This window comes from Leuresthes tenuis, unplaced genomic scaffold (genome assembly GCF_036924035.1).
Source record: "Leuresthes tenuis unplaced genomic scaffold, fLeuTen1.0.hap1 SCAF_20, whole genome shotgun sequence".
NCBI classification, from domain to species: Eukaryota; Metazoa; Chordata; class Actinopteri; order Atheriniformes; family Atherinopsidae; genus Leuresthes; species Leuresthes tenuis.
In genome coordinates this window covers 15315377-15331174 of record NW_027325374.1, presented here as the reverse complement: position 1 = coordinate 15331174, position 15798 = coordinate 15315377, and the positions used below count along the sequence as shown (strand labels likewise).

General features: G+C 40.4%; 3 protein-coding genes across 3 annotated transcripts in view; 2 read left to right on the top strand and 1 right to left on the bottom strand.

Moving 5' to 3' along the window:
* Positions 1-4502, top strand: lrrc3ca (leucine rich repeat containing 3Ca). The gene is made up of 2 exons (XM_072374070.1): positions 1-419; positions 3122-4502. Exon 2 carries the CDS (start codon positions 3204-3206, stop codon positions 3996-3998), a length of 795 nt encoding a protein of 264 aa, XP_072230171.1. The 5' UTR covers positions 1-419; positions 3122-3203; the 3' UTR covers positions 3999-4502.
* Positions 1680-15798, bottom strand: part of fam234a (family with sequence similarity 234 member A) — a 114276-nt gene continuing 100157 nt past the window's right edge. The window contains exon 13 of the transcript XR_011909231.1: positions 1680-1694. The gene's annotated coding sequence lies outside the window, so the exon portion shown is untranslated. The remainder of the gene's footprint in view (positions 1695-15798) is intronic.
* On the top strand, positions 13387-15630 carry csf3a (colony stimulating factor 3 (granulocyte) a). Its single transcript, XM_072373304.1, has 5 exons — positions 13387-13436; positions 13920-14086; positions 14923-15030; positions 15133-15273; positions 15358-15630. The coding sequence occupies exons 1-5, from the start codon at positions 13421-13423 to the stop codon at positions 15547-15549; spliced, it is 624 nt and encodes a 207-aa protein (XP_072229405.1). The 5' UTR covers positions 13387-13420; the 3' UTR covers positions 15550-15630.

The window sequence follows — 15798 nt, the reverse complement described above, 5'->3', positions numbered from 1 at the left end:
TCTGTGCGTAAATACATTGTGCGTCCTGTGCCTGTCAAACTTGTCCGTGGGTTAATATCAGTCATTTCTTTCTTTTTTTCTCATCATCATGGAGCAGAGTAGTCTAGCCCTCGCGCCGTCGTGCTTGTCAGTTCGAGCTGGCTCGGGCAATGTCGCCTAGTTTTCTGGTTGCATGGAAACTAAAAGGCTGCACGCACTCAGCGAACCCTGAGGTGCAGATCGGGAGCATTTGGCGCGTCGTGGTTGCCACTGGAGCGGCTTTCGGCGCAAGTTTAACGCGCAGCGGGAGGACCTGATGGAAGCGAACCAATAATTCCGACTGAGCCGCGGACTGAGGAGCATAGATCTGGTGGACGACATTCTGTTGGAGCAGTTGTTCGAAAACACATCATGGGAGGCAGAGGAACAAAGGCAAAGACGTGAGTGTGAGCGATATTTGATCGATACGCATGCGGCATGTTTGTGATTTTATTGACATCTGTGCATTTTAATCCATTAAAGAGAGCCATATTGCTCAGTTTAGAACCGCGATTTCAAACATTAGCTCGCGGTAGAAATAAGTGCTGACTAATATAGAATGAAAGGAGAACTTAATAAGGGTATTGGTTTCCACTGGGCATCATCTCTATTTCGAGTTAATTTTCAACCAGATTTTCGTGTTGATTACAAATTTAAATTTCATCATTACTTTTGCACCTTTTATGGCAACGCGTTTGTTGCTGGTAATGTAAAGATTCTGAGTACCTTGAAGAAGTATTCAACTTTATGCTGAGAATATAAATAGTGTGTTATGTGACTGCCAGTGCACACCTTTTCCTCTCTCTGGCACATTATAAAAGCCAGAGCTGACTGCTCTGCATTGACAGTGTGTGTATGCACAGTACTTATGGAAGGTGGTGCAAAGGAAATCTGCCTTGAAGAGTTTATGCTGTAAAGAACAAAAATTGCAAGTACAATAATCCAGATTGGCCTATGCTCATTAGTGGATATATCTTAAAGCAGTGAGATCCCATTACAGCCACATTTTGAAGTTAAATATCTCAAGGATGCTTTGGTTTTCCTGTTTCCCTTACAGCCATCCTCATCTCTCTTTGATTACTCTATTAAAACCAGCAGCCTATGTCACAAGAAGGCCATTTTATGGCTGTGAAAGGGTGCCACAAAGAGGTCAGATCCATACATAAGAAAAGCACAGCATCACAGAAGATATTAACATCATAAATCCAGGCGGCACTTCAGTACCTCTGATGTTTGGGTTTGAGTCCATATTATTGCACCTCATACAACTGGTGCCAGATACTTGTCAGTGCTGCTCTGAGAGCAGCAAATTTATGAAGTTAGAGTCACCTGTGGCTGCAGGAGTGCTGAATTTATTGTGCAAATTAAAAGCAGGGTGGTAATTTATGATAGAAAAAAAGTCCATTAATTTATGAATACTAACAGAGCCACCATCCGACTTATTGCATTCCCTGTTTATGGCAATAAGAGACAAGAGTAGAGCGGATTTGGAAAATCCCTTTTTTCATGTTTGTCTTCTTTTTTTTCTTTTTTACTGGTGCCCCACCCTGCTACTCATCAGGTTTACATCCTCTCTTGGGTGTTCATCTCATCCACAGACGACTTGCTTCATTGCTCTCCTGCTTAGTTTTTCCCGCCAGCTCTGTTCCTCAGCTTCCTTACCAACATTTGCCCTCCTCCCTGATATCTCATCAGTGTCACCGATGTTCTCTGTGTTGTCATTGTAATGTTACCCCTCTGCTTAAATCGTCATGATATCGTTCTTTCTCTCCCAACCCCATGCCCATGTGTCCAATTTCACTTCTTACCGAAATGCTTTCTCCTCCTTTATCACCAGCCCTCTTCCTCTGCTCCCCCATTATCTCTCAGCAAAATAAAAGGCTGGCATGCAATGTGATGGGAAAACTATAGCCTTTACTGGAGCATTATGTTAACTGTGCAAGACCTTGTACTTATTTGGATGTTCAGCTGCTTCCGCCTTGCTGTTACACTTAGTCATACACTCAGCTGACACTGAGTTCAGAAGAAATCATTTGAAAGTTTCTATGCTTGGCCTTGATGAGTCTGTAGCGATACTAGTACGAGAGACCAAACACACACACACTGACACAAAAACAATGCCTTTACAGACTGTCTTAACCCTCCACCCCCAAATAGTCATGTGATATTTTGAGGTACTTGGAGGTTAATTTAATTTCTTAATCTTGGTAAGTGGATCTTGTACATCTCTTACCATTTGTAAGAAATAAAAAGTCTGGTTGAATTCCTTCCTTCTTTTTATCCCAAACAAGACCGGCTGTCACATTGTGGGTTTTGTTGCCCTTGTCACTGTTTATATTGTTAGCATTTACCTCAACAAAAGGATTGGGTGGCTGACGCTGATAGTACACTGACTGAGGGAGATTTTTTTTCTTAAGAGGATTAGTAACAGGATAGGAGGTAGCTCTGATCAGCTATTAATGAAGTGTGTTAGGGTGGGTTCGCCTGCTATTTTCAATAGCCGAGCTACAAAATATAAAGTGTAATTTACAGGACAGACAGACAAGCTCTGTGTTACTTGCACTTCTGACTAAATGACCTCATGAACTAGTAACTAGATGAACTGATCCCAGCTAGGAAAGTTTAATGATAAACAAAAATGTAAACTCTGAAAATGTAGTCAGATTTAGTTTGCATTTGGCTTGGAACATTTTGTGCCACATGGTATCACATCACTATGTTAATGCCAGTGTCTATGTACTGAAATAGCCCTGCACTGCAGGGATGTCAATTATACAAGAGGCACAGTGACACCAAAGTATTTTCTGTGCTTGCTTATTGTGCTGGGTTGAAGGAAACATTTGATCCTTGAACTTTTCTGGAAATACAACAAAGTGCTTCTTTTTTTCTGACCACCAACAACTGATCTGAGCGTGCGGCTTTCTTGCTGCCTCCACACTGCAATTAGACAAACTGCACCTCCTATGAGTGACACTACCGCCTCTGTAGAATGTTGTTAATTCCCCTTGGTTTGCAGTTGAAAAGTATTTAATTTGCTCTTCTCTGTGTTCAAAACATGGTTTCCCCTCTGCCTTTGTAACTTTCTGTTTCTTCCATGCTGTAGGTTCAACAATAACTGGAGTGGTTGATGTGGACTTCAGCCCTCTACCCAGGTCGTACTTCCTGGAGCATGCCCGTATCCCACGATGCCCCTACTTGCAGACTGGCTTCTGCGCCACTCGGTGGTCATGTGTTTGCTGCTGCACAGTTTGGTCTTAATGACCTTCTGCTTCCATCATGCTGCCACCACCTGTTCCAAGAGGTGCTACTGCTCTGAGAGCGAGAGTGGTGGTAAGACGGTGCGCTGCAGCAATCTGCAGCTCACGGAGATCCCACATGACATCCCCAATGACACACAACGTGTCTACCTGGACTTCAACCTCTTCACCACAGTTCCAACAAATGCGTTTGCAGGCTTAACCCATCTGGTTGAACTGGACCTATCACACAACGAACTAATCCAGCTAGAAGCCGGTGCGTTCAAAGGCCTCACCTCCTCATTACAGTTCTTGGATCTGTCTTCAAACAAATTAGTTAACTTTAACCCTGACGCTTTTGAGGGCCTGCAAGCTCGCGCCAACCTAACAAACAATCCATGGCATTGTGACTGCAATTTGCAGATGGCTTTGCCACGTGTGAACTTGGAGCCAGCGTCACTGACGGGCATTGTGTGCCAGACTTCTGATCCTGAAGAAATAGGCGTTCAAGGACTTGCCTTCCTATTGGAACCAGACATAGACCTATGTGCAGTGATGAAGAGGACTACAGATGTGGCCATGCTGGTTGTTATGTTCGGCTGGTTCACCATGGTCATCTCCTACCTGGTCTACTATGTCAGGGCTAATCAGGAGGACGCCCGCAGGCACCTGGAGTATCTCAAGTCATTGCCCAGCAGGCAGGGCAAGTCAGAGGAGTCCTCTACCATTAGCACTGTGGTATAGGGCTAATGGAGCTACACTTGATAACTTAAATGGTATGTCATGACAAACAGACTTGAGGTATAACCTGTATCCGCAGTCATTATCAGTCTCAGTTTTGTCCAGCTGTTGTTACAGAGCCAAGTTGGGCAATAAATGTGCCTGCAAAAGAAATTTGCAGATGCAACCATCCCAGATGAATAATTCATCTTTCAGCAGACCATTAGGACTTTTTTGTTGCCTGAGTTGATGGCCTTGTTTGTGCGCTAAGGGAGTAAAAGCAATGGCATGTTTTTTGGGATCTCCAGATATGAGATACAAATGGGATTTATTCAGTGGTGCATGCACCTTGATGTGCTTTTCTCACTTAGAGACAGTTCAAGAAGCAAAATCAGACAGCAATATGAACAGCGAGACAAGGCAAAACAAGAACGAGAAACTCAATGTACAACTATTTTCCATTTAAATCCTTATGGTATAGACAAGTATGATACAATTAAAATTACGTTTTTAATTTAAATTGTTGTTTTTTTTTATTGAACAAACGGACAAATGCATACAAAAATAGCTATTTTCACTCAACTGATACATCAGTTTTTCTGTCATGTTTTTGATCTCAGCTGCCAGAGTCCCCACTGAAGAACACAGCATATATCCAATCTTGCTAGCTAATCATATAACACAAAAATCATCGCAAAGAGGTCCTTTTTATTTCATTTAGTTTCCTGATAGGTTTGTTAATTGGAGAGTCTTTTTATTGTATGCATAGAATGTTGGAGGTTTATGAAGAGCTATACTGAGCGTTGGTTTGATAGATCCGTATATTCCACTTATCTAAATGCTAATGAGCAAAATGTTTTTTAAGTCCTTACCTGATACCAAAAAACATCATATGCAAATGACATGGCAGACAAGACAATTACAACACATAATATAATTCAGATGTCAGGAAAAGGTTCGTTTGAGAGGCAAAGAAATCTAAATTATTACATGTCAAGTGATGAAGTATACAGGGATGGAGAGTAACACAGAATCCAAACAAGGATGTGGCTTATACACAGTTAATTTTCTACTCTCACCTTTTCAACTACAGTATTTAAGGGAAGAAAGAGGGATAATTCATGATCGTAAAGCTGGTTTATCTAGACTGAGCTTCTGTTTCTGGGCTGTTTTTCATGCCTTCTCTTATTTATAATAATCACCCGGGTTGTCTCTGAGAACTACATTGTCAGATGCAGTCACTCCCATGGGTTAAATTGAATTTAAGAGGCCATGACTTGCTGGACTATTTAAAGTGCAGCCACAGATGTGAATCTTCTATTTCACCCAAGCATATTGCAAAGAGCAAGATGCATTTGTATCTGTACTGATGAAATCATCAATACAAACTAAGAGCACAGAAAGGGAAGTGCATTAGCGTGGAAGCATAACTGAATCCATATCAGTTATGCTCAGAGATGTGCTCCTGCCTCTCCCATAGAAAAGCCCAATGCTGTGCTTAATAATGAAATTTGATGTTTGAAATGTGGGAAAGGGTTTGTCAACAAGGGCTTCCCTGTGTCCGACACACTAATGCCTCTAGAGCAGAGCAAGACTGATAAGTTATTCATGATGTTCATAAAAAAAACACAGAAAGTCCGGGACAGCACCCATCATCTTGTGTGACCTAGTTCTTAAGGAGAAATTAAGGGAGAATGCCTCAGGGGATCATGTGCCCCCTCTTTCCTGCCTGACTTACACTTACCAGGGTATAGCACTTGCCAAATGCCCTTGGTCTAGGGCCCACAAGAAACAAAGTGGACTCTCTGTCGGTACCAACTCATTCTCAAACTGCCTTCTATTACCAGAATGTCTTGGAGTTATGTATAAGTAGCATGCCATCTCAATTAATTTCCACGGGTCAGATCCATGCATTTTTCACATTTTTATATGTGAACTGGTTTCAACGTGACATGAAACAACCCAGCCTCACACCAAAACTGGGGAAAAGCTACATTGTTGTGTCGAGGACTAAAATGTCTTAGTTTGACTTAGGTTTTCTATTAGTGTGCTTCTTTTGCGGAGCAAAACTTTACCATTAACCTACTTTTAGAAACCCCCAGTTTTCCATTTTTCTAAGTTGCCAGGCTGCCAAGAATTTGGACACCAAAAAAAAACCGAATGCATTTCTCGGTTTTACTGTTGTTACCATAAATCTAATATCACAAAAACAACAGATGAGATGTTAGCTCTTGGAAAATCTGATTGCCCATTAAAAAACAAGATCCATTAACTGATTTTAATCTTTTATTATTTGAATGATGAATGGATGGATCAATAGAAGGATGATTTTATCTGTGCATAAAGGGAATATCAAAACATAAAGACAAAAGTAGTACAATTGCAGCAACAAAAACCCTGAATCGTTAAAAGTGGAACAACTTACTTTATCAAATGTATTCAATTAATTTATCTTCTCTATAAGTGAGGGATCTAAAGCAAAGTAACAAATCTATTTAACAATCTATCATCAATCTCTATAAAATGTTAATAGAATTAATCACAAACAAGATCAGAATATCAGTTTGCAGCTTTAAGAAATCATCTTTATTCTGTCCATTATGGTTTGAAGGGAGACGGGGCCAGCACATAAAATGTGTTCACACTTGTAGTTTGGTTTCCTGGCCTGGACCAAAGCCAAAATTAGTCTCAGGTTGCTTTGCCCATTTATCCTGGCAGTTTTTTTCCCCTTCATTTTCTTTATTGAATCAACAGATACCGGATGAAGCACACGTGACAAAGATCCCATCTTTAGAGGACAGCCTTTCTCTGAAATTTAATTATGTGACTTAGAAAACATCCAAAGTAATGTTGTGTGTTAGGATAAATGTGCTTGTTTGAACCAAGAGGGCTACATAAAGTTTTTTTTTTTCATTTTTAAACCAACGCACATGTAGCAAAGAACATTTGAAAGATACAGCAGAGTCAAATGACACATACCAATTACACGTTCCAAAGAAAATGTGGATCTGAGGATTGGAGCCTGTATTGTAGTAGTGCCCAAAGAAGTGGGTACGCTTTTAATTTTTTGCTTTTTTTTTAAATGCATTTATCAGTTTATTAAAGCGGACTGTACCATGCACAGTGTCTTAAACAGAGGCATTAAAGCTACTCATTTAGGACTTGTTGAACATCAGACATTGGGGTAGGGTCCAGCTCCCTCTGTGAACCCCAACAGCATGAAAGTGGTATGGAAAATGAATGAATGACACATGTCTACTATTTATACATTATACATTTATACATTATACTATTTTATATTTCATAATACCAGTACGAGTACGTAATACCAATACCACAATACATTTTTTTCATACTGGGAGCACTTTGTCTAACTAAACAGAGAGGCAATTAAGGAAATGCACTTATTCACTTTCTTCCTGGGAAGTTAATATGAAGATTAATACCACTCTCAAGAAAATGCATTGGCTCACATTTTTTATTCTGAACATAACTCAAAGTGTACCTACTACAATTCGAGTTCTGTGCTAGATTAGTGCTTGGCTTTTATAACAGACGCCAGGAGTTTAATCAGTAAAGGTTAAAGGGGCTAACTGATATATTTAGTTACCTTTTACTTCTCTCTCCACGTTCCGGCTCTCTAAACTAACCTAAACTAATGGGCTACCAGTTGTAGCTGTTTCCCTTTGTTTCCAGCCTCGATGCTAAGCTAGAATAATGTGTTTCCGGCATCAGCAAATAAACATTAAAGTGGTTTTAATTTAACATTTGAACGAAAATAAAAAGTAGTTTCCACATCTCTCAACAAATTTATGTAAGAAAAGCGTAATAAAAGGCTAAATGCTAATGAATTCATTTATATGTATATATATATTTTATCCATTCTGACTCAACCTGCTTAAATGCTGCAGTTTTCTGGAGTTTGTTTTAGAGAAAACAAGGATATTGATCTTAAGGAAGCCTAAGGACAGCCACCTGTGACGAACAGGTGGTTCAACAGTACTAAAAAATAGATGGTAAGCCTCTCTCTCTGACATTTCCTGACACACACACACACAGCTCTCTCCTCCTGTCTTTCCTTTCCTCTGATAACAGATTCACATGGTGGCTTCTCTGAAACCAGCCACTGTTAAGGAACCCTCACCACCAGAACAGATAAAACTAGTAGCGGACGCCAGTGTAGGTATTTCTTTCAGCTGATGCAAATGTGTTCATTCTTTTGTTCAACAGTATGTACGACAGGTGTGTGTGCATGGCGGGAGTGAGGGTGCTGGTAATACAACACTTTTGTTCCCCTGCATACAGAAATGTCGCTGAGGTTAATTTAAATTTCAAGCCAGCTCAGTTTGCCCCGCCTGCTGCCTTGGACACGTTACACTGGTGTGAGCATTACAACTGCAAGGTAAGGGGACACAAAGTGGGGGATAGGGTAACACATCCAATCCCACAGAGCACAGCCGCGTTAAGGGTTGGGTTGCAGGTGAAAATGTCTCCAGGCTTTGAGATCATGTGGTGTCTCTCATGAGGGCCTGAGGAGATACCCGTCAATTTCCTCTTTAGGGCAAAAAGGTAAGTGACACAGATGCTGCATCAGAGCAGAGTGACAAACAACTTGAGCTTTATGCACGGATGCCATACGCCTTACCAACAAAATGACAGAAAGCTGCCATTCCTGTGTGTGTTTGGGTTGTTTGTAACAGAGCAGAGGGTTGGCCCCACAGCACCATCCCTCTGTCAAATTCAGAGAAGCTCATCAGATTTTTGGTCCCCCGCAGGGACTGATTTGGAGACAACGGATGAGAACTGACTGAGGAAAAAAAACGTAGGTTCAGGAGTCTGCCTTCATTTTGTATTATGCAGCTCCCCCTGTGGTGGACAGTGAGTGACTGTGAGGAAAGTGGAAGTAGATATTTCCTTTCGCAATTTTCATTAGAATGTCATATCTGCTTTTGCACACATAAGAAATGTACAACACACAGTACTCTCGAATACCAGAACAATTCATCTACTGAAGCTCTCGGTCACCTAATCTCCCAACCCTGATCAACCTTTACTCTACTGTTATTTGAGGTGAAGAAAATGATCAACGTAATAACCTAAGGGATCTGATCTAATATTGACACAGTTCCCCAAGATGTGGTAAAACACCAAAATAAAGAATAAATAAATAGATAAAAGCATGTCCATTAATTGTGTTGATCAACCGTAGGTCAATTAGCATAAAGTACTTACCACAAAAACAACCCGAGGGCCTGTGGGCCACAGTTGTTCGTGTCTGGTTAGAAGGCCAGACACACTGTGCTATTCTGTGTAATAGTTTGTTAAATACTGAAGTAAGCAGAACTGTAGACACAGCTTTGACACACTCACGTATAACTGTTAAACTGAAAGACACAAATGTGTGGGTTAGATTTCAGTCTGAATATTTAAAAATCTGTTGTAAAAACAATCAAAATAATGAATCAGTTCTATCACATCGAAGGTCTTAATCTGTGCAAATCAGCATCATATTATTGCACAATGATGTAGGACATGTAAAACTGGGCTGACACTGTTGTTTCGTATCCAATTCAGAATTCATGGGAAATTGTTAGTTTTTGTCTGTCATCGTGTTTGCTGTGAAATCATTTCCTGAGCTATGTCACTTCCTGTTTCAGCATCCTTGATCTAAGGAAAAGTTTATCTCAAATTACTCAATTTCAACACTCATCATCCGGACCGTGCTGATGAAAAACATTCAATCATTTCCCAACACACAAAATCGCTCGGCATTACTTTCACCTCAAGTGAAATCGAATACCAAAATCAGTCACCGAGATGACTTGTATGCTCTGCTGGATAAATGGTGTTGGCTATCCAACATAAACACAATTCCTTGTCTTTGGATCAGACCCACAGCAGAGGATGTTATCAGAAATTATCCAAATGTTCAAAAATTAAGAAAACTCTGAACAGGTAGATTCTGATAAACACATGGAAAAAAAACCTAACAAGGGGAAAAAAATACAATGTTTCAGCAGAGGAAAGTAAATCTAAAGGACTGGTTTTCTCGCATGGTGCCTGCATTAATGTCAGTTCCTTTCAGCACAAGTGATTTAAAATAAAATGCATGAATTGTCAGGGTTCGCTGGTGAGGTAGGACCCAGATGCAGCTCTTTAACTTAAAAAAAGGTTTATTTCCAAACAACAGGGAGCAAAAGCAAGAACAAAAGGCGCGGCAGAGCCGGATTCAAAAATACTTAAACGTGGAGGAACAAGACAAGACTATGGATAAATAACAAAAGAACTATGATTAACAAGACTATGAAATTACTGTGGCTATGGTGGCAAAAACCCTGACTAGGCAATCGTGGCTGTGGCATGAAAGGTTAGTGAGGATTCTGCGATGACTGAAAGCAAACCAGGAGACTAAATACTGTGGGAGTGACAAGTGAACGAGGTGCAGCTGTGAACCATGACGCAGGTGATGTGAGTGAACCGAGGTGGCAGGGGAAAAACATGACTAGAACATAACCTGAAAACAAGATGATTAAACATAAACTGTGACATGAAACCTAAACTGTGACATGAATAAGGATCACAGATAAGCCATGTGTTTATTTTGGAGCTGTAGAACCTTTGATATTTACACTTTTTGTGGTGAATTTTACCATTACATCTATTCTTCTGATTCGAGATGACCTCCCAAATCTCTTTCGGTAACTCAACATATCAATCGCAGATTTTCATGTGAATTTATGATGAAAGAGAAACTCACAAAATGAGTGATTTAATGTCATTTATATGAGAAATGAAATTTCCGTGAGTTATTCAGTTCATGTAGACAGCTTAATCGGGTCGGGTTACTTGCGATCGAATTAAGACCCCAAGATAACTCGATCTGATTGCCCAATTAACGTGCCTTGAGACGACAGTGGATAGGATCGAGCGTTCTTTTTTACCGCGATCGTCACCCGGAAGTCGAAGGAGACGATATTACTGTTGTTGTCGCCGTCGTCAGAAGGAAACAAACCACGCGATGGAGAATGTGCCGTTGTGCCATAACCATGCTCATCACAAATGTAGAGGGACGTAGCTTCATCTTGCCCTTCGTTCGCCATCTTTCTCGAATGAAGACGTCAACCGGAAGTGGCTCTATTAGCGATAGTTGAAATGGGTACAGCACCACTTATCTACTGTGGTATTGCATGCTTTCTGCCAGTGATTCGATACATTCACTGCCATGTAACAAAGGATAATTACCCTCAGATAAGGAGCATAACCCAACTATAGCTATAATCGAGTTACTCTCATCATGTAAACCCACTGACTGACTGTAATTTAGCCATTAATCCGATCCGATTGCCCGCATGTAACCGCACTGACTGTGCGTGGGTGTGTGTTCGTTGGAGGATGCACTGAATGAGTGCAATAAAAAGTGATGCATCCATGTGTGTTTGTGTGTGAATGTGCGTAGATGGGTCAGTGTACTGAAAAACAAGTGTCGCCAGGAAGACTTAGAAAAAGCATTTGTATGAACTGATGCTCTCCTTTCATGCTCAGGATTGCTTGATATTTCAGAGATCAGATTGGACTTTTTGGCTTATCACACGTAACAACGCTTAATCAGAGCTACACCGACTGATTAAAAGTGGCCTCTCGGTAGAGCAAGAAGTAAACTGATCCTCTTAATGACAAGACTGACATAGAGAGTGATTACATATGTTTCACTTACATGGTACATTCTTGGCTCCGCTGAAATTAGGTCTTAGTTGATAACCTAAAAAGACTGGGAACTGATTTATTGCCATACCCACTGATAGGTGGGAAAAAAATATTACTCATATGCATTTAGAATAACAATTTAGCCAATAGAAAAATAGTAAGGAGAAACTGACAAAAGCTGTGAAAACTACACTTTTAAAGCTGATGATTATTGTCATTTATGCATGTTTATCCTTGACTTTGTGGTTTTGGCATAATTCTGTCGCTGGTTTTTGTTTGGATTACACAACCGTGAAGCATTGTGATAATCAGCCACTTGTAGGGGAGCTGCAGGAAAGATTTTATTATATCTGGACAAAGCCAAACAACCTGCTCCTCTGTCTGTTATCAGTACTGATAATCTCTCTCTTACTTAAATCTAACTCTCACCTTGAAAGCAAACAAAAGCGTCTTTCATTGTGTAACGACACTTGTCAATTTCAGAGGTCTGTGAGTGAAATTTAAGCTCTGAATTTCTTGCTGAGAGTGAGGATTAGTTTGTGATTCCACCAGGGGGCACTCATACACTCTTATATTTTCTTTTCATTTGCATACAAAGCCTAATGAACTCACTGATTTACTCAGCAATTTCCTATTTGGATCAGTTAAGATAAAAAAAAAAACAACTTTAAATGTCAACTGTTTTTCCAGTCGAGATAACGCAGCTATATGTGCATACGTCTGAAATAGACGTAATTTCCACACCTACAACACATATGTCATACCTACATTATGTAAAAAGCCACAAACAATTTTCTCCACAGACATTACAGAATGGTCAAAAATGTTTACGACGGCGTCATACAGCACAGTAACGGAACAGTTCCTCTCAAAAAAATCCTACATTTCAGAAAGCACTTAAAGGGTTTAAGTAGTTTTGGTTTTAATTTCAAAGGAAATGCCTCTTTTCTCCAGTTCTCTTTTAAAAGGTTTTGTGCAATTCCCTCCACTCATTCATAAACTTCTTGTTGTGTTGCATCAATACAGAAAAAACATTATGGAGTTACATGTAGTAAAAGAAAACTCTGGAGTTGTATGACTTTGGAGACTTGCTTTGTGGCTACCTTCATCCCTTTTCTTCTGTTGTTCTTTTGTTTGTTGCTGTTTGATTTTCTCTACATTTTTGCTTATTTCAAAGAAATTAATCCGAAATATAAAACCTAAAAAAATAAAAATAAAAACTCTTTTCATTCTTTAGTGGGACCAACACTATTGAATCAATACACAACATTATCCTCAGGTTACATTAAATATTCATTCATTCATTCATTCATTCATTCATTCAAGCTGCCCTATTCAGATTCAAGTAAAATGGTCTTGGAGTTATCAATGTTGCCTCACAGCAAGAAGGTTCCCTGTTTAATTTCCCACTGTGTGGAGTTGGCATGGTTCCCTGTAGATGGATAGCCCATAGTCCAAAAACTGTGACTGTCAGATTAATTAGAAATGGTGATTCTAAACTGACAGAAAGTATCAACATGCATGATTATTTATGTTGACCTCATGATGGACTGGCGACCCGTTCAGGCTGCAGCCTGTGTGTAATGTGCAGGTTCAAGGAAAATTTGTGTCAGCATAAGATTTCTTAAGTGGGAAATCCCTCTAAAGGGACCTGCTATATATACATGTCAATAAGTGTAGTATAAATCATTAGCGGTGCTCACTTGAAGTCAATACTTCTAAGACATTTACCAACTACGGCTATGTACACCCTGATTGGTGAGTAGTGAAGTAATGCTTGTAAAATGCTGCCCTCTCATCTTTGCTGACCATCCCCAGAGGCAGTTAAGTTAAGCTACAAATCAGCATTGAGGTGTAGTTGGAGATCAGCCTTTGGACCAATAAGCTGGTATTTCAGAAGGATTTGTTTTACAGGAGCAGCAGGTATTTTAGGGAATGGATAGAAGAAATTGTGCTTTACTTTAGTCTGTTCACACATGCTAAATGCAACTGCAGTTACTTTGGGCTGGGGTTTCATATTACAGTGACTATTCTCAACTCATGCAGCCTCAGTCAGTGTACTTACCCTGAGGTGAGGGACGTGCCCAGTTCTGCTGCGCACTGAGTCGGGCTGCTGAGGAAAGAGCCAGGCTTTGTTCTGCCTGTTATCCTCCACACACAGACACACACAGACACAAGTCGTTCTGAGTGGATAAAGAGGATTGTTTTCATGCCTCGGCGCTGTTGCTTTTTGTCCTGCAGTTTTCGCCTGCTACATGGCCACCGTCGTAAACAGCGCACCTCTGCCGGGCAGCAGCGCACTCGTTGAGGATCCGCAATTTCAGGAGATTCTGCAGAGAAGCCGCAGCTTGACACAAAAGATCCTGCTCTCTATACCGGACACGCACAATTCCTGCAATCTTGCATTGGTGAGTGAAGTTGCACACTGCCATGTGCGCACAAGAGGCGCGTTTCTCGTTCTGGCTGAACACATTTAAATCAGATTTTGACGTTGCTGCGTCACACTGATTTGAATCAACGCTATCAGTGCCATCAACATGAGAGTCCGCAGAGTTTGTGGGACCACGGGTCAGTTCCTGCTCTGCGATTTCTTCACCGTTGGATGTGCAGTCGCAGTTCACTTTATACCTCAGGGTGGTAGCAGCATTAAGCTGTTTCTACAAAGAGTTTTCTCTGTTTGAGATTAAGATGCAATGAAACTAGAGGGAACAAGTAAAAGAACATTATTATCTCTATCACTAAACCTGACAGTCACTATATGTTTTCATGCAGTTGTTTTACAGCTAAAAAGGTCCTACAACCTATTTACACAAGTATTATACGAATACAACTTTTAGGTACTTGTACTTTTGTTCTTTACTGGTTATAAAATACATGTCTAACACCGAATTCTTGATATAGAATGACATGATTCTGTAATAACCACCATAGATCATCATAAAAGTATAGCTTAAATAGCTCACTAATGAAAATGTTAATTTTTCACAGCTACAAAGTGCTAAAAGTGGCCCCAATAGAAATTAATACAGTATTATACAAAGCAATATTACTGTTTTTACTTACTTTAAGATTCAAAATGTTTTAAATGTATGAATTGTACCTGTATTGTAGCATTTCTACACTGATAGAATCTGAATACCATCTGTGCGCAATATGTAACATAAATCTTACATGTATTTGGTTTTCTTTTGCATGCCGGGCTGTTAACTGTCATTTACATTGACATGTTATCTCTTTACCACAGACTCTACAGCTCAACTCTTCTGAAAATGTTAAGCTTGTAACGATGGCATCCATCATTGGCATCCCCCCTGCCCCCGTGGTCAAAGCGGTTTCAGAAAACTTCACTCTGGTAGGCGTCTTCCATCGAAATGCGATGAATATGTGAATTGAATGAGGATTAAAGACAGAGAGAACATGTCGTGATGTGTTTACTTTGCTTCTTCCCTATCAGGAGAATGGTTTGGAACGGATGAACAAGGGTCTGCAGCTGCACCAGGCCCTACTGAGCGAAGTCGCTCCTCGGTTGGAAGTAAAAGATAAAGTGACCGATCTGATAGCTGACATCAGGGATCTGGCAGTTCAGATCGTTAAGGTAGAATAAACCTTCTAAATCTCTGCCTCTGCTGAAATACTGCATTGTTACTGCCTTCCTAATGCGTTTTTGTGTGCTTTGTAGATGCAAAAAATGGCCCGCGCAGAAGCAGCAGTGGAGCCGAGCCCAACTCCTGTGAAGCTGCATCTTCCAGGGGACTACGAGGTCCAGGTGGCAGCACACCTGACTCTGCTGCAGCTACAGTCCTTCGGGCAGGACATGGTCCGCTGCCTCAGGAGTCTGGACCAGAGCAAGGAGGAGGACACAGAGAGCTGACCAATAGGTGTCATACATGTTTTGACTCCAAAACATGCCTTGTGTTGACGTTTTTTTACGATGGTGTTTCTTTATACTTTATTTATTTTCTATTTATTTCTATTTATACATTTGTGTATATAATTGGGATATTAAGTATTTATTTAGTAAGTTTATTTTTGATAAAAGTTTTGCATTTAACACAGGCCTGCACCCATGGGTTGTGCACAGGCTGATAAAAGATTCTATGAACCTTTTGTGACGACTCTG

Excerpts from the sequence above, each read along its gene's own strand:
- lrrc3ca (XM_072374070.1), top strand. The coding sequence starts at position 3,204 with ATGCCCCTACTTGCAGACTGGCTTCTGCGCCACTCGGTGGTCATGTGT.
- csf3a (XM_072373304.1), top strand. Across the intron at positions 14,087-14,922 it reads ATTCCTGCAATCTTGCATTG|ACTCTACAGCTCAACTCTTC; the intron begins GTGAGTGAAGTT and ends TCTTTACCACAG. Across the intron at positions 15,274-15,357 it reads TGGCAGTTCAGATCGTTAAG|ATGCAAAAAATGGCCCGCGC; the intron begins GTAGAATAAACC and ends TGTGCTTTGTAG.